This window comes from Anomaloglossus baeobatrachus, chromosome 5 (assembly GCF_048569485.1).
Source record: "Anomaloglossus baeobatrachus isolate aAnoBae1 chromosome 5, aAnoBae1.hap1, whole genome shotgun sequence".
NCBI lineage: Eukaryota > Metazoa > Chordata > Amphibia > Anura > Aromobatidae > Anomaloglossus > Anomaloglossus baeobatrachus.
The window spans coordinates 545,419,469-545,442,692 of NC_134357.1; the positions used below are offsets into that span (position 1 = coordinate 545,419,469).

The 23,224-nt window shown below is 43.2% G+C and overlaps 1 protein-coding gene and 1 pseudogene across 2 annotated transcripts in view; both read right to left on the reverse strand.

Moving 5' to 3' along the window:
• The window catches only part of LOC142312953 (uncharacterized), a 35,389-nt pseudogene extending 29,436 nt beyond the window's left edge, over nucleotides 1-5,953 (reverse strand).
• A 13,052-nt stretch (nucleotides 5,954-19,005) lies between these two features.
• Nucleotides 19,006-23,224, reverse strand: part of LOC142312232 (uncharacterized) — a 92,691-nt gene continuing 88,472 nt past the window's right edge. Inside the window, exon 9 of one of the 2 annotated variants that reach the window (XM_075351142.1) lies at nucleotides 19,006-22,382. In XM_075351142.1, coding sequence (XP_075207257.1) covers nucleotides 20,851-22,382 — 1,532 coding nt within the window. In that variant the 3' untranslated portion in view covers nucleotides 19,006-20,850. The remainder of the gene's footprint in view (nucleotides 22,383-23,224) is intronic. The other variant, XM_075351143.1, reaches the window with a different exon arrangement.

The window sequence follows — 23,224 nt, forward strand, 5'->3', positions numbered from 1 at the left end:
GCTATGCAATGCTCATTGTCACTGCATCTCTCTTAAAAAACGTGCTTACCTCTTATTATTGCACGTGTCCAATGCCAGGTGTAGACTCACTGCGCATGATCAGAAGTCACCGCACTTCCAGTCCTGCGCACTACACCTCTCTGAAGGCAGGATGCGTAGACCCGGCTTTTGAGTAATGCGCATGCCTGGAAGTGCGGTGACTTCTGATCATGCATACTGAGCTGCAGTCTTGGTACAACTACTAATGCCCTTCCACCTGTTCTTGATGGCCAACCTTAAGGGGGTCAAGAACAAGTCAAGAATGGATTGTCAGAAAACTAAAAGAGAACAGCCGGGAGGATTCTTTGATCCATGGATCTATATAGATAGAAATTCAAAGGGGGATGAATTTAAAGCACTAAACAAATTGCAGTGGGGCTCGAGTCCTTGCTAATGTGGGTTACAATAAACAAAAATGTAGATTGGAATATATATTTTAGTAAAAAAAAAATAAAATTGTTAATTATACTCAAGATACTGTAACAAGCATTGCAGAACAGCTGGGTGCAACAGCCTTAAAGGGAACCTGTCAGGTGCAATATGCACCCAGAACCATCAACAGTTCTGGGTGCATATTGCTAATCCCTGCCTAACTGTTTCTGAATCGAACAGTATAAATAAAGAGATTTTTAATTTAAAAAAAAAAAAGGTATCTCTAAAGATCTTTTATGATATGCTAATAAGCACAGGGACTTGTCGCAAGGGAGTTCGTTCCTGCACTCATTCCGCCCTCTCAGCATGTTAGCACGCCCCAGAGGGTGAGCTAACATGCTATTCAATGTCTACTGCACAGCATCATAATAATATCCCTGTAAAACCACTAGAGGGCAGAACTATACTACACATGAAATGTCCAGAGGTGATGATCAACCGTAAATAATCATATCCATTCTAGCCTGATTTAGAATAGCATTAAAGTGCTGAGTGCATCATCACTGCTTAGTGCATGCATACCTGGTAAGATGCTATGGTGCCACACACCCCAATCCCGACGCACGTTTCCGCATTTGTGTCTTTTTCCTGGGGGATAGTCTTCTCTGGACTTTTCATATGTAGTATAAGTCTGCTCTCTAGTACTTGTACCAGGGATATTATAGTCCATGTGTCATATTGTCATAATTATTATGCTAGAGAGCTGCATTACATTTATTGCTATTTGACTATTAATGTATTATACCATTACTATGGGTCTATAGTGATTGCTTCTCTTTTTTTATTTAATCTCTACATACATTCATGCCTGTTTTGTGAGCTGTGCTTTTGTAATAACATTTTGAATGTATTTTGGACTTTTTTTTTAAATGCTGTGGTCCCATTGTGACTTTTCTGCCCTGCACCTGTCCACCATTTTTTATTATTATCAATATATTTTTCTACTGTGTATTTGTCACTTTCACATTAATAAAATAATTTCATGTTGCACATTAAATATTGCTTTTTAGATTAAATATATTAGTAATTGCATATTTGTAATGTAAATTGTATTTTTCGGACTATAAGACAAACCCCAAGGTACAGACAGTATCAAATAGTAACAACATCTTTCCTACTTTTTATATATTCTCCAGATCTAAGAAGGAGGGGATAATTCTATAAATTTTAAAGAGGTAGGATAGAATAGGGAGGTAATAAATGTATTGTTAGTGTTTCTCTGCACTAGATGTCTTATTACATGTAGCTTCACAGCACGGACATTAATGATTACTCTGTAGAGCACATATATATACACAACACTGCTGCATAGACCGTAATTGCACACTGAGCTCTGCTATGTATGCACATTTACAAACACACAGCTCTCTGGTACTGGAGCTAGTTAGGTGGAAGGTCATTAAGGTGCTCCCTCAACACGTGTAGCCTCTATGCAGGTCTCGGTAGCTACCTCTCCTGCTCTGCACCGATCACATACGTCAGTGTGGGGCAGGAGGAGAGCGCAGCTGTCTCAGTGATTGGAAAGGACACTGTCTCAGTGTTCGCCTCCATCACGGGAAGGTGCCTCTGGACTATAAGAAACACTCCACTATTAGGAAGATTTCATTTTTTTTTCTTGTTAAAACTGCATCTTACAGTCCAAAAGAGATGGTAAGGTGTAAAGTAGTTTTCTTTTCTCATTCAAAATATGACTGTCAATTTGTCAATAAAACATATAATTTCTCACCAAGTGATTTATTTTTGAAGGTCAACAAAACATGGTTTTTGAGGAATTAGTTTTTCACTTTCTAGGTATGATAAGGAGTTTTGCCAGTGTGGGATTTTTCATGTTGAAGAAGAGAACATTTTCGGCTAAAATATTTTCCACATTCTGAACATGAAAAAGGTTTTTCCCCTGTATGAGTTCTCTGGTGTCTAACAAGATGCGATTTCTGATTAAAATATTTTCCACATTCTGCACATGTGAAAGGCTTCTCCCCTGTGTGACATCTCTGGTGTCTAACAAGGTGTAATTTCTCTACAAAACATTTTCCACATTCTGAACATAAAAAAGGCTTTTCTCCTGTGTGACTTCTCTGGTGTATAACAAGACTTGATTTCTGTACAAAACATTTCCCACATTCTGAACATAAATATTGCTTCTTCCCTGTGTGCGTTATCTGATGTTTAACAAGATTTGATTTATGTCTGAAGCATCTCCCACATTCTGAGCACGAAAAAGGCTTCTCCCCTGAGTGAGTTCTCTGATGTGTAACAAGGTTTGATTTATCTACAAAACATTTCCCACATTCTGAACATGAAAAAGGCTTCTCCCCTGTGTGAGTTCGCTGATGAGTAACAAGGTGTGATTTATCTACAAAACATTTCCCACATTCTGAACATGAAAAAGGCTTCTCCCCTGTGTGAATTTTCTGATGCCTAACAAGGTGTGATTTATCTACAAAGCATTTCCCGCATTCTGAACATGAATATGGCTTCTCTCCTGTGTGACTTCTCTGGTGTGCAGCAAGTTGTGATTTTTGTACAAACCATTTCCCACATTCTGAACAGGAGTATGGCATCTGTCCTGTATGACTTTTCAGGTAACTAACAAGAAATGATCTCTGCAAATAACGTTTTCCACATTCTGAACAAGAAATTGGCTTCTTTGATTTAAGAGCAGTGCAATTATCTTTGCTGTGAAGGGATGATGGGATATCTGGAGTAAAATCATTCACTTCAATTGTATCTTGTGTGATATCAAGGTCATCTGATTTAAATATTGAAGACGTCAGTTGTCCATATAATCTCAGGTCACTGTCACCTGCCAACAATAAAATAAAACGTACCTGAAATGTATTTTTGAACACTTCTACTTAAAATGTCCATAGAATTTACAAGTTATGCAGCAAACTTGAATTATTCGCTAAAGCAATGACAGCTCACATTTTAATAGAAGACCTCATAGCATGAACCAGTAGAGTGTGGTGTTCAACTGTTTGTTCATTCTGCCTCCAAAATATTGGAATAAAAAGCCACCAAAGAATGTTATGTAGATGAAAATAGAGGATTTCTATTCTATTAGTGGCTCAAAGGATCTTGAAAAGCAACATGACCTAGTGAGAAGAACTCTTACAACTTACAGTATGTGTGCCTCCTGGAGCACAATGTGGGCACCATGTGTTAGGCAGTAAAATGGCATATTTGCAACTTTCACTCTGCAACATCCTTTGCATGCTAAATTATGGAAAGTGCTTGAGGAGTCAAAATACAGTATGCTCCCAGAACTGCTTGTGGTTCTGGATGCACTAGATACCTGACAGGTTCCCTTTAAAATTAGATCTCTGGTATTGGCAGAGGTAATGGAGACCTTTTTTAAAGTCTACCAGGCAGTTGCAGACTCACATGCGTGAGGCACGCCAATCCCATCACAATCAAACAAAACATACAGAAATAATCTGTGAAAATGCATACATAGAACAAAAAAATGCTGTCATTTGGCTTAGTAGATTACAGATCTGAGCCCTAAGGGTCAGTGTCTTCCATTTTCAGAAGATAGGTGGATCCTCCAGATTGTAAGTTTTATAGAAGAGGGGCTTTCGGCACCCAAAATAATTTAAATAATTCCAGGTGGAGAAGAATGTTGTGGTCTAGCGGTAAAACGGTGATCACATGATTTTGATATGGCCGAACTACACAACCGATAAAGCACCCACCGCCGGTGACTGAGAAGAATCTATGACTTCTCTGCATTTAGTGGTCACTCCTCACCTGGGTAGTCATATGTAGGAATCTCCTCTTTACACCACTCATCACCCCTCACATATGTCTCTGTAGTATTAATATGGGTCAGATCTTCACCCTGAAACAAATATTGTAAAAGTCACAGACAGATGGAGAAGTCACATCTATGATCAGCTCTAATCCTGCCATCTCCACTGCTCTCATTACACAAGTATAAAACATATAATACTGGTGGATAAAACAAGACTGAGCACAAGACCTTCACAGCCGTCTACACATCATAGGGAGATTTCATGACACCTTCTCTCCATCTACCTGATGATCCTGAGGAACATCGGGATCTTCTTGGTTACAGTCCTGAGGGAGAAGAAGACGGGGACATCTCTCTGGTGTCGTCCTCTTACTGGATAGAACTGGATGAAACACATACAGGGACTGAATTCATTCTTTACATACAGATTTAGATTATGGTGTCATGCTTTCTGACTGTGCACGCCTTCCCATTAGCATTAGGTGATTTTAATTTTCTATTAGCGGGTCCCTGTCTGCCCATATATAGGAAGTTATTTTTTATTTTTTTTTTCTCAGAGAAAGAAATTAACTTAGGTAGGGATCCAGTAATGAGATCACACGCGACGAGACTACTGAGCACAGATAAAACGGGTGGTTTTTTTATATGCTAAATATCTCAATTTTTTCCTTTGGAGTAACGCATGTTCATATTCCTATATTAATTGTTTGCGTGCCTTAGCATTGCAGATTGCAACTGTGTCATTATTTTAGTTTATGTTATGTTCAGTATGCACCTGTTCCCACTAGCATGTTAGGAATTAGGAAGTGCCGGCAGTTTATTATTTTTATTACCTGGTGATGTGAGGGGCTGTGGAACCTCCATCATAACGTCCTTGTACAGATCTTTGTGTCCTTCTAAATACTCCCACTCCTCCATGGAGAAATAGACGGTGACGTCCTGACACCTTATAGGAACCTGACATACACAATGATACTGTCATCCCCCGATCCCTTCATAGCATTACTGTATAATGTCCCAGCATTCCCAGCAGTGTCACCTCTCCAGTCAGCAGCTCAATCATCTTGTAGGCGAGTTCTAGGATCTTCTGGTCATTGATGTCCTCATGTATCGGGGTGTGAGGTGGAGGCCCCGTGATTGGGCTCAGGGGTCTTCCCCATCCCTCAGACACAGGGTCCTGACAGTGCTCACTAGAGGTCTTCTTCACTACTGTGTAATCCTGGTTATGGAGAGACACATTACTAAATCTCACTACAGACATTTCCAGAGTCCTCACCTCTCTAGTTCTGTCCATCTGTTATTCCCATAGATAAGAATGATGTAACGTGACATCATCAGAATCTCTCACCTCTCCAGTAAGCCGGAAGAGGATCTCTAGGGTGAGGTGTAATATCCTCTCCACTATCTTGTCCTTGTCCATATTCATCTTTGAAAAGTAAATCAGAAAAATTATCTTCTATAGAAGATTTCCATCCACTGACAGGATCTGATATTGTAGGGACCTGAATGGGGAGAAGATGACGATGTAACATCAAAAAGAGTCCGGCGTAATAATACAATTACTAGAGATAATAAGGGACACATACACGTGCATCTCAATAAATTAGAATATCATCAAAATGTTAATTTATGTCAGTAATTCAATACAAAAAGAAAAATGCATATATTATATAGAGTCAATACAAACAGAGTGGTCTGTTTCAAGTGTTTCTTTTTGTTAATGTTCATGATTATGGCTTACAGACAATGAAAACCCAAAAGTCATTATCTCAGTAAATTAGAACAATTACCAAAAAAACACCTGCAAAGGCTTCCTAAGTGTTTAACATAGTCTAGTTCAGTAGGCTACACAATCATGGGGAAGACTGCTGACTTGAGAGATGTCCAGAAGGCAGTCATTGACACACTCCACAAGGAGGGTAAGCCACAAAAGGTTATTGCTAAAGAAGCTGGTTGTTTACAGAGTGCTGTATCCAAGCATATTAATAGAAAGTTGGTGGAAGGAAAAAGTGTGATAGAAAAATATGCACAAGCAACCAGGATATCCACAGCCTTGATAGGATTGTTAAGAAGAGGCCATTCAAAAATTTAGAGAAGATTCACAAGGAGTGGACTGCTGATGGAGTCAGTACTTCAAGGGTCCCCACACACAGGCGTATCCAGGATATGGGCTACAACTGTCGCATTCCTTGTGTAAAGCCACTATTCATGACCAATAGACAACGCCAGAAGCGTCTTACCTGGGCCAAGGAGAAAAAGAACTTGACTGTTGCGCAGTGGTCCACTATGTTATTTTCTGATGAAAGTAAATTTAGCATTCCATTTGGAAATCTAAGTCTCAGAGTGTGGAGGAAGAGTGGAGAGGCTACAATCCAAGCTGCTTGAGGTCTAGTGTGAAGTTTCCACAATCAGTAATGGTTTGTGGAGTCATGTCATCTGCTGGTGTAGGTTCTTCATGGAGTACTTCATGTTTCCCTCTGCCGACAAGCTTTTTGGAGATGGAAGTTTTACTTTCCAGCAGGACTTGGCATCTGTCATCAATGCCAAAAGTGCCAATACCCGGTTTAATAACAACAGTACCACTATGGTTAATTGGCTAACAAACTTGCCTGACCCAAAACCCATAGAGAATCCGTGGGGTATTGTCGAGAGGAAGATGACAGACACCAGACCAGACAATGCAGATGAGCTGAAGGCTGCTATCAAAGCAACCTGGGCTTCCATAACACCTCAGCAGTGCCCATGCTGATCGCCTCCATGCCTCGCCACATTGATTTTTTAGCAAGAGAACAAGAGTCATAAAAGTGCAGAAAATAAGTGTAATTTTATTATTAATATAATTTTCTGTACATAAGTGCAACCAGCAAAACAAGAGGATAAAAGCTCAAAGGGGTGTGAATCACATGAACAGGACAGCCAAAACAAGTAATGCAGAGAAATGACCGGTCACAGTAACATGGCAATGGTGGGTGACAAGGATAATACAGGCAATAAATATATTATAACATGCAAGTGCATGAGCAATAGATATTTTCCACATAAGCTCGTCCAGGCATCCCCAATAGATCAACAAAACCATGTCAGATCAATGAATGCAGCAATTACTGAAACAAAGTAAAGTGGCCTCAGGGAGGGAGAAGGAAGCGCTGCCTTCTCCCTCCCTGAGGAAGCCGAATTTGGGCACTCCATCCCAAATAGGCGAAACGTACGTTGGTGGGGTATGGGGAAGCTCCTTTCTCACATTCTCAGGACTATGCACTGGCCACTTTAAATGCACTGGCTACTTTACTTTGTTTCAGTAATTGCTCCATTCATTGATCTGATATGGTTTTGTTGATCTATTGGGGATGCCTGGACGGGTTTATATGGAAAATATCTATTGTTCATGCACTTGCACTTTATAATATATTTATTGCCTGTATTATCCTTGCCACCCACCATTGCCATGTTACTATGACCGGTCATTTCTCTGCATTACTTGTTTTGGCTGTCCTGTTCATGTGATTCACACCCCTTTGTGCTTTTATCCTCTTGTTTTGCTGGTTGCACTTATATACAGAAAATTATATTAATAATAAAATTACACTTATTTTCTGCACTTTTATGACTCTTGTTCTCTTGCTTAAAAATGTTTGTTTGAGTCTGTGCCATGGTCTTACGGACCAGCTTGGGCTAAATTATACCCAGTTTAAACAGCTATACTGCTGTATGGGGACCCCTATATTTAACTCGCCACATTAATGCAGTAATCTATGCAAAAGGAGGTCCGACCAAGTATTGAGATATTTATTGTACAGACTTTTCAGTTGGCCAACATTTCTGAGTTTAAAATCATTTTTTAAGTTGGTCGTATATAATATTCTAATTGTCTGAGATAATGACTTTTGGCCTTTCATTGGCTGTAAGCCATAATCATCAACATAAACAGAAATAAACACTTGAAATAGATAACTCTATGTGTAATGACTCTATATAATATATGTGTTTCCCTTTTTGTATTGATTTACTGAAATAAATTCACTTTTTGATAATATTCTAATTTATTGAGATACACTTGTAATAAAAGATAGAACGTGTAAATGTATACTCTCTTGTCTCGTATGGACTGGAATGTACAGTATATCACAAAAGTGAGTACATCCCTCACATTTTTGTAAATATTTTATAATATCTTTTCATGGGACAATACTGAAAATATGACACTTAAACAGTCAGTGTACAGCTTGTATACAGTGTACATTTGATGTGCCCTCTAAATACCATATTACATATCTATTAATGTCAAAACCGCTGGCCACAAAGTTGAATATACTAAGTTTAAATAGCCAAATATTTCCTTAAGGGTCATTATCTTGTGTGGTCACCATTATTTTCAAGCACTGTGTTAACTCACAAGGGCATGACGTTCACTAGAGCTTCACAGGTTACCAATGAAATCCTCTTCCACTCCTTCACGATGACATCACGGACCTGGTGGATGTTAGAGACCTTGTGCTCTTCCACCTTCCTTTTGAGGAGGCCCCACAGATGCTCAATTGCGTTTAGGTCTGGAGACATGCTTAGCCAATCTAACATCTTTGCCCTTAGTTTCTTTAGCAAGGCAGTGGTCATCCTGGAGGTGTGTTTGGGGTCAATTTCATGTTGGAATACTGCCCGGTTTCTAAAGAATGGGGATTGTCAGTATTTCACAGTACATGTTGGCATTCATGAGTCCCTCAATAAACTGTAGCTCCCCACAGCCAGCAGTACTCATGGAGCCCCAAACCATGATACTCCCATCCCCATAATTGACTGAAGGTGTTGGGCGAGACCTCCGGGTCTCTCGGGGTCTCGGAGGAGGATTGCAGATCAGAACTGGGCAGATGTATATGAATGAATGAAAATGACCACACAGAGACGTATCTCTATTTGGGAGAAGCACAGCAGAGGTCTTCTAACCCTTGTATTCAAAGCATAGCATTCTTATACAGTTTTTCTGCATTGTCTCTTAACCAACCAATTAGCTTGGGTCTAGCTCATTCCTTATTTGAACAGTCTTTCCTAACATCAACATTCCTAACTAAAGCATTCAGTGTCTAGGCAGAGACAAGAGTCTATGGATAGAACAATGTCAGTTACTTATTCATGAAACTACAGATGAGTATCTGTTCTATTCAAGAATGTCAGTTACTTATTCATGAGACTACAGACGAGTATCTGTTCTATTCAAGAACGTCAGTTACTTATTTATGAAACTACAAACTTATTCTACTTCGCCCTAAGCATAATTTGTTTCGGTTATTCATTCCGTTAATATTTCAATTAGGTATATGTGGAGAAGTAATACATAAAGCATTCAAAGGACAGATCATCTTATTATTACACTGGACAAACGATTCATAGCCTAGGCCTTCACAAAGGCAAGACACACTTGTCTTTTTACTCTACACCTGGTTGCCGTCACATATATTGATCTCATCAGACCACCGGACATGGTTCCAGTTATCCATGTCCTTAGTCTGCTTATCTTTAGCAGCTGTTTGCGGGCTTTCTTGTGCATCATACAAACTGTACACTGACTACTTTACATTGTATCAAAGTGTCATATTCCCAGCGTTGTCCTTTGAAAAGATATAAAATATTTACAAAAATGTGAGTGGTGTACTCACTTTTGTAATATACTGTAAGTGGAATTGCTGAATATGACGTCTTCTCCATGCTCCCAATAACTTGTTCTGTTGGCCACTGCGAAACGTATTGGCTTTAGGAATCACAAGTGCTTTGGGACTGGTCAGGAAATCAGAGACTGGCGGGGAACACAAGCAGCGATGGTATTTTTATTGTCTTACAACATTCTTTTGTTACCCTTTAAGGCACACAGACTAAAGTTTTCTGAAACCTCTCATTTTAGAAGGAAATGGCAGATTATTTAATATATCTGGTGGTCTCAAGAGAGATGATGGCAGATAAAAAAAAAGCATCTGGCATGCTGAAATTCAGAAACTGATCTGTTTTTTTTCTCTGGAGATAATCCTCTGCTAGAGTCTGCCAACTACTATGTCATAGAAACCACAGTAAATCATGGGCAAGTACAACGGTTGTGTGTATGGGCAGTCGGGTGAGATAGTCGTCAGATGAATGATCATTCAGACAACAGTTATCTCCAGTGGCGTAACTAGAGTTCGATGGGCCCTGGTGCAAAATTTAGACCTGGGCCCCCATCCATCCCCACATGTTCGTCAGATGTATGTAAGTGTATGTATATAGTTAGCATTCTAAATCCTATAAAGACATACAAGTTGCCCACTTTTCCCATTACGTAGTAATGTCCCCCATCCTGTTCTAATGTATGCCATTCTGGGCTCCTTCCTGAAAAATGTGTCCTCCATCCTGAACTACCTCCTGGTATATATGTTCCACATCCTGATATATATGTCATCCATCCTGGTATATATGTCCTCCATCCTGGTAAATATGTCCCCCATCCTGGTAAATATGTCCCCCATCCTGGTAGATACTGTCCTCTTCAAGGGCCCCTCCTGGTATATACTTTCTTCCTCCTGGTAAATACTGTAACCACCCGCCCCAGCTCTCACGTCACGTGGCATCCTCCTCTATAGCCGGCCCACAGTGGAATGCAGCTTTCATTGGCACCTGTGCTATGGCAACGCATGACGTCATGCACCGCCTCAGTCACAGGGACGGCTTCTGTTTGGCCGGCAGCATGTAAGTCTCTGTGTCGCGATGCATTTCAGCTGGGTGTGCGGCCTCAGATGCAGATCCAGATAAAGCAGAGGCTGGGGCCGTCATGCTCCCTGTACCCCTGGGTCTGGTCGTGATCCCTGCGACTGCTATCATTCCGCCGCTTATTATCTCCTGTGTATGGGACCATTAGTATTACAATGACAAGAGGCTAATACTCTGCAATACAGTAGTGCAGTGTATCACCTGAGCAATCAGAGGCTTTTATGTTGTATGATCACACTAATGAGTGCCGGGTTAATCTGTATCTGCAGAAAGTGGATATGTAGAAACTTATACAGATGTGTTTGGCAAATTGTCTCTTTTCTCACAAGAAACCATACAGAGAATCTTCCATGACAATGAACAAGTTCCAGCTGCTACAACTATGAATGAACAAAATCTAATGTCCAGGTCCCAACCGTCCTGGATACAGAGGACACTCCCTGATTTCTCCCTGCACTCTGCTGGCCCCGGCGTCTGCTGAACACCCCTCACTGTATCCAACCCTCTGACAACTTCTCCTGCCGGGGGAGAAAGAAATGGTGAATGGTAATAAGGGGCGAAGAGAGAAATATAGAGAAGTACGGCGTGAGGGGGAACATTATACTGTGTGGGGGCAGAAAGGGGCCAAGGGAAGAAAGGGGCAAGGGGAAGAAAGGGGCAGAAAGGGTCCGGGGAAAGAAAGGGGCAAAAAGGGGCCGGGGACAGAAAGGGGCCGGGGACAAAAAGGGCAGAAAGTGTCCGGGGACAGAAAGGGCAGAAAGGGGCCAAGGGAAGAAAGGGTCCGGGGACAGAAAGGGCAGAAAGGGTCCGGGGACAGAAAGGGCAGAAAGGGTCCGGGGACAGAAAGGGCAGAAAGGGTCCGGGGACAGAAAGGGCAGAAAGTGACTGTGGACTGAAGGCAGAAAGGGGCCGAGGAATAAGGGCAGAAAGGGGCCGAAGACGGAGGGCAGAAAGGGGCCGAGGACTGAGGTCAGGAAAGGGGCCGAGGACTGAGGTCAGGAAAGGGGCCGAGGACTGAGGTCAGGAAAGGGGCCGAGGACTGAGGTCAGGAAAGGGGCCGAGGACTGAGGGCAGGAAAGGGGCAGAAGACCGAGGGCAGGAAAGGGGCCGAGGACTGAGGGCAGGAAAGGGGCCGAGGACTGAGGTCAGGAAAGGGGCCGAGGGCTGGGGGCAGGAAAGGGGCCGAGGACTGAGGGCAGAAAGGGGCCGAGGACTGAGGGCAGACGGGTTTCCTCACTTCCGGCCTCTCATAGTTGGGGCGTCTGTATCTATCAGAGGAAAAGGAACAAAAACCTCACGATTCATAGAAATCAGCAAGAGAAAAACCCCAAGAAAGTCTCAGAGCTGAAGGGGTTAATGCCCCCTGCCCCAGTAATGGGGAATCTCCACATACCTCCTCCTGCAGAGCCGCACACTAGATATATGGCTGCTCTGTGCTTCCAGGACCTGTGATGATGTCACATGGAGGGGAGGAGTCAGGGGTCACATGATCAGCTCCTCAGTGTATGCAGGACTCTGCTGTGCTGGGTGTCATGGTGCTGGATAGAACGCAGAAGTGTGTATGAGGTGTACGGAGCGGAGCCGTGTGTGTACGAGGTGTGCGGAGCGGAGCCGTGTGTGTACGAGGTGTACGGAGTGGAGCCGTGTGTGTACGAGGTGTACGGAGCGGAGCCGTGTGTGTACGACGTGTACGGAGCGGAGCCGTGTGTGTACGAGGTGTACGGAGCAGAGCCGTGTGTGTACGAGGTGTACGGAGCGGAGCCGTGTGTGTACGAGGTGTACGGAGCGGAGCCGTGTGTGTACGAGGTGTACGGAGCAGAGCCGTGTGTGTACGAGGTGTACGGAGCAGAGCCGTGTGTGTACGGAGCAGAGCCGTGTGTGTACGAGGTGTACGGAGCGGAGCCGTGTGTGTACGAGGTGTACGGAGTGTAGCCGTGTGTGTACGACGTGTATGGAGCGGAGCCGTGTGTATGTAGCGCCCCTGAGACCCTAAGGGCACTACAGGGAACTGCATCTTCTTGGGGATGCAGGACCTACCCCGTGGGACCTGGAGTACCAGTGCCAATTCCATCAAAACACGACCAAAATCCTAGTTCTCCTCCTCACTGGCATACAGGGTTAACCATGTAAGGGGATGGTGGCCATGGGAACGAGTCCGTGGGTATAGCCAGCCTGGTGGGAGGGGTCAGCAGTCAGTCAGAGAGTCGGGAGCACAGAGGGGAGGTGTGTGGACGTGCCTGAGCTGGGTCCGTGTAACGGTGACCCCGGGGGCACAGGAGAGAGGTCGCTAGGATGGGTACTGAGATACCGCTGGGACCGGAGCATGCACGGGGCACAGGGCCCTAGGTCAAGCGCACGTTTTAGACTGTTTGGCAAATACTTGCCCGGTGAGGACACCTTCACGGACTTCACCGAACCAAATAATCCGGGGGCATCAACAGTAAACTAGGATCGGGGTTCGGACACTTACCTCCCCGCAGGGTCCACACTGCCTGCCGTATGGAGGAGACTGTGCCCCAAAAGGGACAGTCGGGGTCCCCAAATGCTCCACGCTACGAGAACTCAATCTACAGAGAGTGCCGGGGACAGAGCAACCTGGATCACTACATTGGCACTGGTTGACCGCGGTGTCAGGTGACATCCCTGCTCTCTGCTCCTGACTGTACTCAAAAGCCAGGCGCACCCAAGGCCGCATTCATCACAGAGTGAGGAGAGAGACAGCGCACGGGGGACGGTGGAGACAGTTACCCTGGCACCATACATCATAATGAGCTGAGGACACCGTTGGGCAAACAGTGCTGATGGTGTTCTAGACAGAGAGGATAACCCTGTTTGTCCAGGACCCTGGCACATACAGGACACAGATAGCAGCGCACAGGGAGCGGGAGAGAGTATGGAGTGTGGAGAGGGAAGGATGAGAGGGGCGGGAGCTCATCGGACTAACTGCCCAGCAGGACGACTACATGACGTCAGCTGTAATGCCCATCTACAAGGCAAGCATAAGCTCCTGCCCCTGTTAACGTGACATCACAGGAAGCAGCAAAATCAGGAGTGGTCACATTATCGCTTTCAGCCTTGGGAGAGGGGCTGACCGCAGGACAGGTAGGTAGTTACTATGTACCTACCTGCCCCAATGTAGCCCAATAGAGAAATAACAAAAAATAAGTAAAATAATAAGCCGGTTAACCCCTTTAAGGAGACAAAGTGTTCTGACTACTTGCTGTTCTGATGGCACGCCAACCGTTCCACCTCTGGATGGCCCTATTTTTTGGTCAGCATCTGGGCTTAAGGCTGCTTTACACGCTAGGACATCGCTAATGCGATGCCGTTGGGGTCACGGAATTTGTGACGCACATCTGGCTGCATTAGCGATGTCGTTATGTGTGACACCTATATGAGCGATTTTGAATCGTCGCAAAAACGTTCAAATTGCTCATTGGTGAAATGCCCCCCTATTACCAATTATCATTGCTGCTGCTTCCACGATTTTGTTCGTCGTTCCTGCGGCAGCACACATCGCTCCGTGTGACCCCGCAGGAACCTCACCTTACCTGCGTCCCGCCCGCAATGAGGAAAGAAGGTGGGCGGGATGTTCATCCCGCTCATCTCCGCCCCTCCGCTTTGATTGGGCGGCCACTTAGTGACGTCGCTGTGACGCCGAACGAACCGCCCCCTTAGAAAGGAGGTGGTTCGCCGGTCACAGTGACGTCGCTATGCAGGTAAGTACGTGTGACGGGTCCGTGCCATTTTGTGCGCCACGGGCAGCGATTTGCCCATGACGCACAATTGATGGGGGCGGGCACACACGCTAGCGATCTCGCTAGCGAGATCGCAGCGTGTAATGCGGCCTTTAGACTCCATTCACATGGGTGGATGTCTTGTCTGCTGAGGAAGTCTGCTTGTGTTTTGGCAGATGCCTTCAGATGAAAGGCCGATAGTGATATTAGGTGTCTTTACTTTGTCAGAGTAAATCTTTACATGGCATCCCTGGATTAGGACTGCTGCTGCCCTACGGGTTTCTTACACTGCTTTCAGCTCTCTGAAGTTTGATGATAAGTGGCTGATTTCGGGTGTCCAGACTCCCTGAAAGGATGACTTTGCTACCACCACTCCCAACCTCTCTGGCTAGTGTCTGTTGGGATTAAGACTAATAGGTCTTGACGCCAGGTTACTCCTTTCTGTAAGTTTTTCGGATTTAGCCACCAAGCCAGTGAAGTTCTTACATGACCTGGGAGGAAAACTCTTTTTTTTTCAGCGATCCTTGGTGTCTGTCCTAGGATGATAAGTATCTGTAGTGTGTAGTAGTGTGTCTGAAGAGTCCTTGTATGTGTCTGGGCCCAAACTAGTGCTTGGATACAGGCGGTCATAGACCCCAGTGTGGACATTGCTGATCTGCTGGTTGGTGACTTCTGGTAGAGATTTGTCTGTCCTTTGGGAGAAAGGATGTCTGTTTTTGTGAATCTATCAGAACTCCCAGAAAATGCTATTTGGTTATGTGAGTTAGATCCAATTTCTGTAGGTTCATTATCCATCCTAAGGATCGGAAGATCTCAAGAGTTTTTTCTATGTGGATTGTTAGCAAATAAACAGCATGTGCGACGATTAGGAAGTCATCCAAGTATGGTATGATGCAAATGTTTAAGCTCCTGATGAAGGAAATAACTTCCGCCACAATTTGGTGAAGACCCGAGGGGCGGACGAGAAACTGAACAGAAGCATGTTGTATTGGTAGTGTTGGACCTGTTGGTCCTATTGAACTGCAAATCTCAGGAATCTTTAGTGGGAGGGATGGACGTCTTTTAGGTCTATGGTTTCTATGATGAAGTTTTGACTGATCAGCGGAATCGTGGATCTGATATACTCCATCTTGAAGTGCCTATAGATGACATATTGGTTCAATGGTTTTAAATTTATTATTAGGCGATGGGAACCAAGAGTTTTCTTGCAAGGAAAAGGTATGAACAGTGGCCTAAACTGATTTCTGTTGCTTTGAGAGGAGATTACCCCGGAGTTTTGAAGGTCCCGAATAGTTGAGCATAGTAGCTCTCTGGAATCCTGTGTTGGAAGGGAGGTTATCTTCAAGCACTGTGGAGGGTAGATGGTAAATTCTATTTTCATGCCCTCTTGGATTGTTTTTAAGATCCACTGGTTGAATATTATTGTAACGCCCCTGACTCTATCAGGCTGTCACAGGGAACTGCACTCTCCTTTCTCTTAGGATCCCAGAACAATGGAGGGTGGGTTCTGCACTAACTACTGGTATTACTTCCATCAGCACTCAAATCCTAACCACACCTCACACCACACCCTGTCAAGCACACCAGTGGGTGGTCTAGCTGGAAAAGGGCCACCCGCCTAGGGGTCAGGCAGACTGGTGGGAGGGACATAGTGAGTTCAGCAGTAGCTCCCAAAGAGTGAGGACCTGGGAGTAGCAGCTCCCTGGAGTCTAGCAGTAGCCCTCAAAGAGTGAGGAGATGAGGGAGTTGTACCTCCCTGTGTGACCTTGGTTGGGTCGCAGACGGTGGTCGGGGACCAGAGGAGTCGGAGACCCGGTCGCAGGGTATTGGAGGAGGTGTAGCAGACTTAGTTTTGGAGAACAGTCGGCACCAGAAGTCCAGTAACCGGACCAGTGCCGAGCACGGCGGGGTACAGGACCCTAGATCAGGGAGTAGCTTCATGCAACCTGATAATTCACCTGTGGAGGATAGTCTCTTTATGAACTTTCCCCAAGAGCTCAGAGATCGAAGGCATCAACACAACGAGGTGGATAGGGCTTTCCAGCTTATGCAGCCCACTGAAATCCCAAGTGTAAGCCATCGAAAGCACAGCTCCACTATTTTACTATAGGTAGCAGGACTCTGACAGCTTCAGGCCGAAGGTTCACTCAGGAACATCTACACAATTGTGCATGGAGGTAGGCTCCGGACCACTAAGCAATACCAGCGGGAATGGACACGCAGACGGGCTCCCCAGAGTAGTAGCGGCACCCAGAGACTTGGTTTACTTCTGTGTCAGAGTCTGCTTATTGGCTGCACTAACAACTGCAGCACCTGAGTGAGTACACTTGCCTCCCCGGGTCCTGACCTGCCCAAATCACCTCCACCATCCCATTCATCATCCCTACGGAGCCCCGGGGCCCTCCAAACCCGTGGAGGGACCACTATCTCGCTACCCTGCTCCATCCACCCCGGGTACTCCCATCAGCAGTGGCAGTACTCCCTTACCGCACACCACGGGTGGTGTCACGAACTGTCCCCTTGTAAATATTTGAAAAAAGAAAAAAATGCCAGCTTACCAAGTAGATTCAATGAATAGGCTGCTATTCCATATAGACGTTCAGCAACGGATAAATGGCAGGAGCTCTTGCCAACAATTGATATAGAGGAAGGATTGATCCAGCGAGCCCAATTTGTGATGAATAAAAAATCTTTTTCTTTATTTTAAATGTAGATTAAAAAATCTTTTCAATAGCAGCATAGTGCAAATACAGGCAGAGATGAAAAATTACTGCTGTAGAGCGCATGGCAAGATGCGTTTCGGCTAAACCTTTATCCTTTATCCTTAGTGGTCGTAAAGGGGTTAAAATGAACAAAAAAGGAAAATGGGCCTATGCACAAAATTTGGGCACCCTACATGGTTAATACCCAGTAGCACCCCCTTTGGCAAGTATAACAGCTTGTAAATTCTTTTTCCAGCCAGCCAAGGGTCTTTCAATATCTGTTTCAGTGATTTTCACCCATTCTTCCTTGGAAAAGTACTCCAGTTCTGTTCATGGCTCGTCTTGTGAAATGTTCCCCATGCCATTGGCTGCAACACAACCCCTAAGCAACATTGATCCCCCCCGTGCTTAGAGGTTGGCAAGATATTGTTTTCCTAAAATTCTGTGCCCTTCTTTTCTACACATATACAGTACCTTTGATCACTGTGGCCATTGGTCCACAGGATTCCAAAATGTATCAGGTTTTAGATGTTCTTTTGCATATACTTCTGAGACTGAATTGGATAGGGCTCAGGAGAGGTTATCTTCTAATGACTTTTCCATAAACAACATTTGTACAGGTGTCTCTGAACAGTATAACAATGTACCACAACTCTAGAGTCTACTAAATCTTCCTGAAAGTCTTTTGCAGTAAACTGGGGGTTCTGATTTGTGTCTCTAGTAATCCTACGGGCAGCTCTATCAGTAATTTTGCTTTGTCTTCCAGTCCTTCTCTTGACCTCTATTGTTCCTGTTAACTGCAATTTCTTAATTAAATTTTGAACTGAGGAAAGGGCAACTTGAAAATGCTTTGCTATCGTCTTCTAGCCTTCTCATGCTTTGTTGGCCTCCACCATTTTCAGAGTACTAGGCAGCTGCTTAGAAGAACCCATGGCTGCTGGGTTTTTTTGGCACAAGATTAGAGGAGGTTGCGTTTATATAAAGCTGTGAAATTTGCATCACGTGTCCTTTTCTAATGATGATCGTGAACAAGCCACAACCCTAAGAGGCTGAATAAGGTCTGAAACCTTGGTCAAAGTTATCTAAGCATAGAAATTTCCAAGGGTGCCCAAAGATTTGCATTGGCCCATTTTCCTTTTTGTAATTCTTAAAATATAAAAAAATAACATTTTTTGCCTAAAATACAGAGGAAATGTGTAATCTTTAACTTTATGCCTTTTAGAGATCATTTCATCTTCATCTTAACTGTTCACAAAAGCAGTAAATTTGACCAGCCAGTGTTATCTACGCATACAGCTCCGCTACAAATGCACATTTGCATACACATACACTATGTAAACAGTACACCATTTTGCAGTTTCTTCCAGGTCATGTGATTTATTTTGTAACCTGAAAGATCCTGAAGCTAGTCAATTGGAAGGTCCTTCCGCTACTCCCTCAGGACCTACAGCCTCTGTGCAGGTCCCAGTATCTTCTTCTCCTGCTCTAAACCCATCATATACTGTAGTTCAGAGTGCAGTAGGAAGAGGGAAAGCAGTTCTCTCAGTGATCAGGAAGGACATCTGTCTCAACGTAAGAGAACATTCCATCAAAGGAAGCTGCCTCGAGTAAGTTCTAAAGTAATTTCTCTAATTAAATTATATTGCAGTCTCAATTTTCTTTTTTTTTACAATTGTCTATAAAAATTTTCTTCATGTGAAGTTTTTTTGTAAAATTAATTTATTTAACAAACTCTTTATCAACAGGGGCAGAACATTACATAGAATCACAAATTAAATAGCATTGTGGCATTTCCATTGCACAAATATCATGCTAATAAAGTACATTAGGTCATGACTCAGTTGAGACAGGTGATTCTACAACTTCCATCAGACTTTTCTTGAGGTTTAAAGCCTTAAGAGGGCTTGACACGCAACGACATCGCTAACGAGATGTCGTTGGGGGTCACGGAATTCGTGACGCACATCCGGCCTCATTAGTGACGTTGTTGCGTGTGAATTGTACGTACGACCACTAATCGTTGACACGTCGTTCTAATCCCAAATATCGTTGCTGTTGCAGAACACAGGTTGTTCGTCGTTCCTGATGCAGCACATATCGCTACGTGTGACACCCCAGGAACGAGGAACAACACCGTACCTGCGTCCTCTGGCAACGAGGTGGGTGTGTCTTTCTTTCGGCTGCTCTCCGCCCCTCCGCTTCTATTGGACGGCTGCTGGGTGACGTCGCTGTGACGCCGCATGAACCGCCCCCCTTAGAAAGGAGGCGGTTCGCCGGCCACAGCGACGTCGCTAGGCCGGTGTGTGACGGGGACTAACAATATTGTGCACCACGGGCAGCGATTTGCCCATGACGCACAACCTCTGGGGACGGGTGCGATCGGCAGTGACATCGCTAGCGATGTCGCTGCATGTAAAGTGGCCTTTAGTCCTAAATAACAATAACAATCAGAACAGACTAAACAAATTCAAATTCTTTTGAAACAGCCTCAGCCAAACACGTGTCAAATCTGTCCCAATTGTCAGGTCTGGCATAGCTGTTGGCTCTGTGACAGCAGGGAGGTCTCCGGCTTTACCACCAAGCTACTTTAATCCTGTAAATTATTTATCTGACAGAACATGCATTTGGAGTCTATGGTAGATTAATAAGTGACCTTGTGTGACCTACCCTGTCTTCTATGTGTTATATAGGAGTTTAACTATTAGGACTGTTATCCTTATTATCTTGTATTTGATCCTATGTTTTTTTTATCCAAGAGTATGCTATTCCCCAATTGGGACTTCTTTTCCTCCCCCAAACCTTGTTTTTCTGGTATCTTTTCATGTTCTAATCATTCGGGTTTTTAATCTATCTGCCAATTTTCTGGCTGTATTTATGCACATTTTCTACAATAAAAAGCAGCTTAAAAGAAAATTATATGGCATGTTTATTTACCCATCAATTACCTTATATTTATACCATCAATTACCCCTATCTTTTCTATTGTTTCTCATTAATGTCCTTATGGGGTTAAGGTATTATCATGAGATCTAATAGTCTTGGTAATTTTTTCTCAAATTCAAAAAAAGTTCATGATAAATTAAATTTGCCGCCCAAACAATCTTAAGTGTATATGAAAGAAGAAACCAACTTTTTCATGTAGTTTGCTACAACTGGGGAAAAATCAGCGCAGAATATTAGCTCATTTTCCAGCAATACAGCGGATTCAATATATTAACTGGTTGCCGAAACTGTAACCGTAAGAGGAAATTAATTCCAAAAATCCATAAATCTTGTAAAATTTCTCATGACTTTGCGCTCATGTCGTATTACTGAATTAACTAGCTCAATCCAGGATCGCAGGGTTGGGCAATAATCCCACATCTAACGTACGGCCAAAAGATTCCGTGCCAAAAACGCTTCTCGCAGGAAAAATCATGTGTTATTTTTGATGGCCAACAAAATATGATTTTCCAATAATTCAGATTTCAAAATCTAGGTAGGAGTATGGCTTCTTCCCTGTGTGAATTCTCTGGTGTATTGTAAGATCTGATTTCTGGTTAAAATATTTCCCACATTCTGGACAGTAAAAAAACTTCTTCCCTGTGTGAGTGCTGTGGTGTTTAACAAGGTTAAATTGGTCTGCAAAACATTTTCCACATTCTGAACATGAAAAAGGCTTCTCCCCTATGTGAGTTCTCTGATGTGCAAGAAGAAATGATTTACGTGCAAAACATTTCCCACATTCTGAGCATGAAAAAGGCTTCTCCCTTGTGTGAATTCTCAGGTGGGCAAAAAGATGTGATTTCTGTATAAAACATTTCCCACATTCTGAACATGAAAAAGGCTTCTCCCCTGTGTGAGTTCTCTGGTGTGTAACAAAATTTGATCCACATGTAAACCGTTTCCCACATTCTAAACATGAAAAAGGCTTCATCTCTATGTGCATTGTCTGATGGGAAACAAGATGTGATTTACGTCCAAAACACTTCCCACATTCTGAACATGAAAAAGGCTTCTTCCCTGTGTGAATTTGCTGGTGTCTAACAAGATTTGATTTATCTACAAAACATTTCCCACATTCTGAACATGAAAAAGGCTTCTCTCCTGTGTGATTTCTCTTGTGATTAACAAGATATGATTTTCGTGCAAAACATTTCCCACATTCTGAACATGAAAAAGGCTTATCCCCAGTGTGAGTTCTCTTGTGAGTAACAAGATTGAATTTAAATAAATAACATTTCCCACATTCTGAACATGAAAAAGGCTTCTCTCCTGTGTGATTTCGCTTGTGATTAACAAGATATGATTTTCGTGCAAAACATTTCCCACATTCTGAACATGAAAAAGGCTTATCCCCAGTGTGAGTTCTCTTGTGAGTAACAAGATTGGATTTAAATAAATAACATTTCCCACATTCTGAACATGAATAAGGTTTCTCTCCTATGTGAGTTCTCTGATGTGTAACAAAAATTGATTTACATGTAAACAATTTTCCACAGTCTGAACATGAAAAAGACTTTTCCCCTGTGTGACTTTTCTTGTGTTTAACAAGATAAATATTATCTATAAAACATTTCCCACATTCTGTACATGAATATGGCTTCTCCCCTGTGTGAGTTTTCTGGTGTCTAACAAGATGTGATTTCCGATCAAAATATTTCCTACACATGGAACAAAAAAATCTCTTCTTCTCTGTTTGAATCTTTGTATGTGTCACAAATGATGTTTTGAGGGGAAAACTATTTCCATATTCAGAACGTGAAATTTGTTTCTTTCCTTTAAGTGCAGTTTGTTTTTTAATGCCTTTTTTGTGACTTCTATTTTTCTTAGTAGTTTGTGAAGAATCAGAAGATAGGACTTGTTTCAAAGAAACAGATGATAGATCTTTGCTGTGAGGGGATGATGGGATATCTGGAGTAATGGCATTTACTTCAATTGTATCCTGTTTGATCTCATCTAATTTATAAATTGAAGATGTCACTTGTCCCTCTGATCTCCTGTCACCGTCATCTGCGAAGAAAAAAAAACAATTTACATTTTTGAAAATTTCTACTTAAAATGTCCATAGAAATGTAAAGTTATGTAGCAAAAAAAATTGATTATTCACTATGACAATGACAGTAGAAAGTCTCATAGAAGATCTCATAGCATGAATCAGAACTTGATGTTCAACTGTTTGTTCATTCTGCATCCAAAATATTGGTATAAAAAGCCATCAAAAATGTTATTTCGGTGAAAATAATTCCTATAAAAACTTCTACTTATCCTGAAAAAACAAGCACCCACTCAGGTCTATCATTTGTCAAAGAAAAAAAAAGAGGGTTTCCACATTTTTAGAGGATCAAAGGCTCAATAAAAACAACATGGCTTCCATAAACCAATTCAGCAAAATCAGCTCTCCCAAAGTCATATCTCATCCTCGCTTCTCAGCCTTGCAGTGTGTCCATACCACATTTAGCATCCATGTAGTTGGCCTTGCTGTAGTGTGAAAACAGCCCACTAGTGATGAGCGAATGTGTTCGTCACTATTCGCACGAATAGTGCGGTATCCGGGGTATTCATTATATAGCGAGTAATGGTGTATTCGCCTTGCTATTTCGGATATCCTGCCTAGCATCTTTGGCGCCTGATTTGCAGCCACTAAATATGTTGGGCTTCTTAACCAATCACAGTAATACCGCAGCCATCTTGGCTGTGGCATTAGTGTGATTGGCTGTCCGCCGCCATTTTGTGCACATTACATTGCCAGCGTCTCTCTCCAAGTGCTTCATACTCACTGATGGCAGAGCGGCTGCCACACTTCTCCCGCTGCCTCTCATTCTTCCCTAGCCGCTCAGCCTCATACATATTCA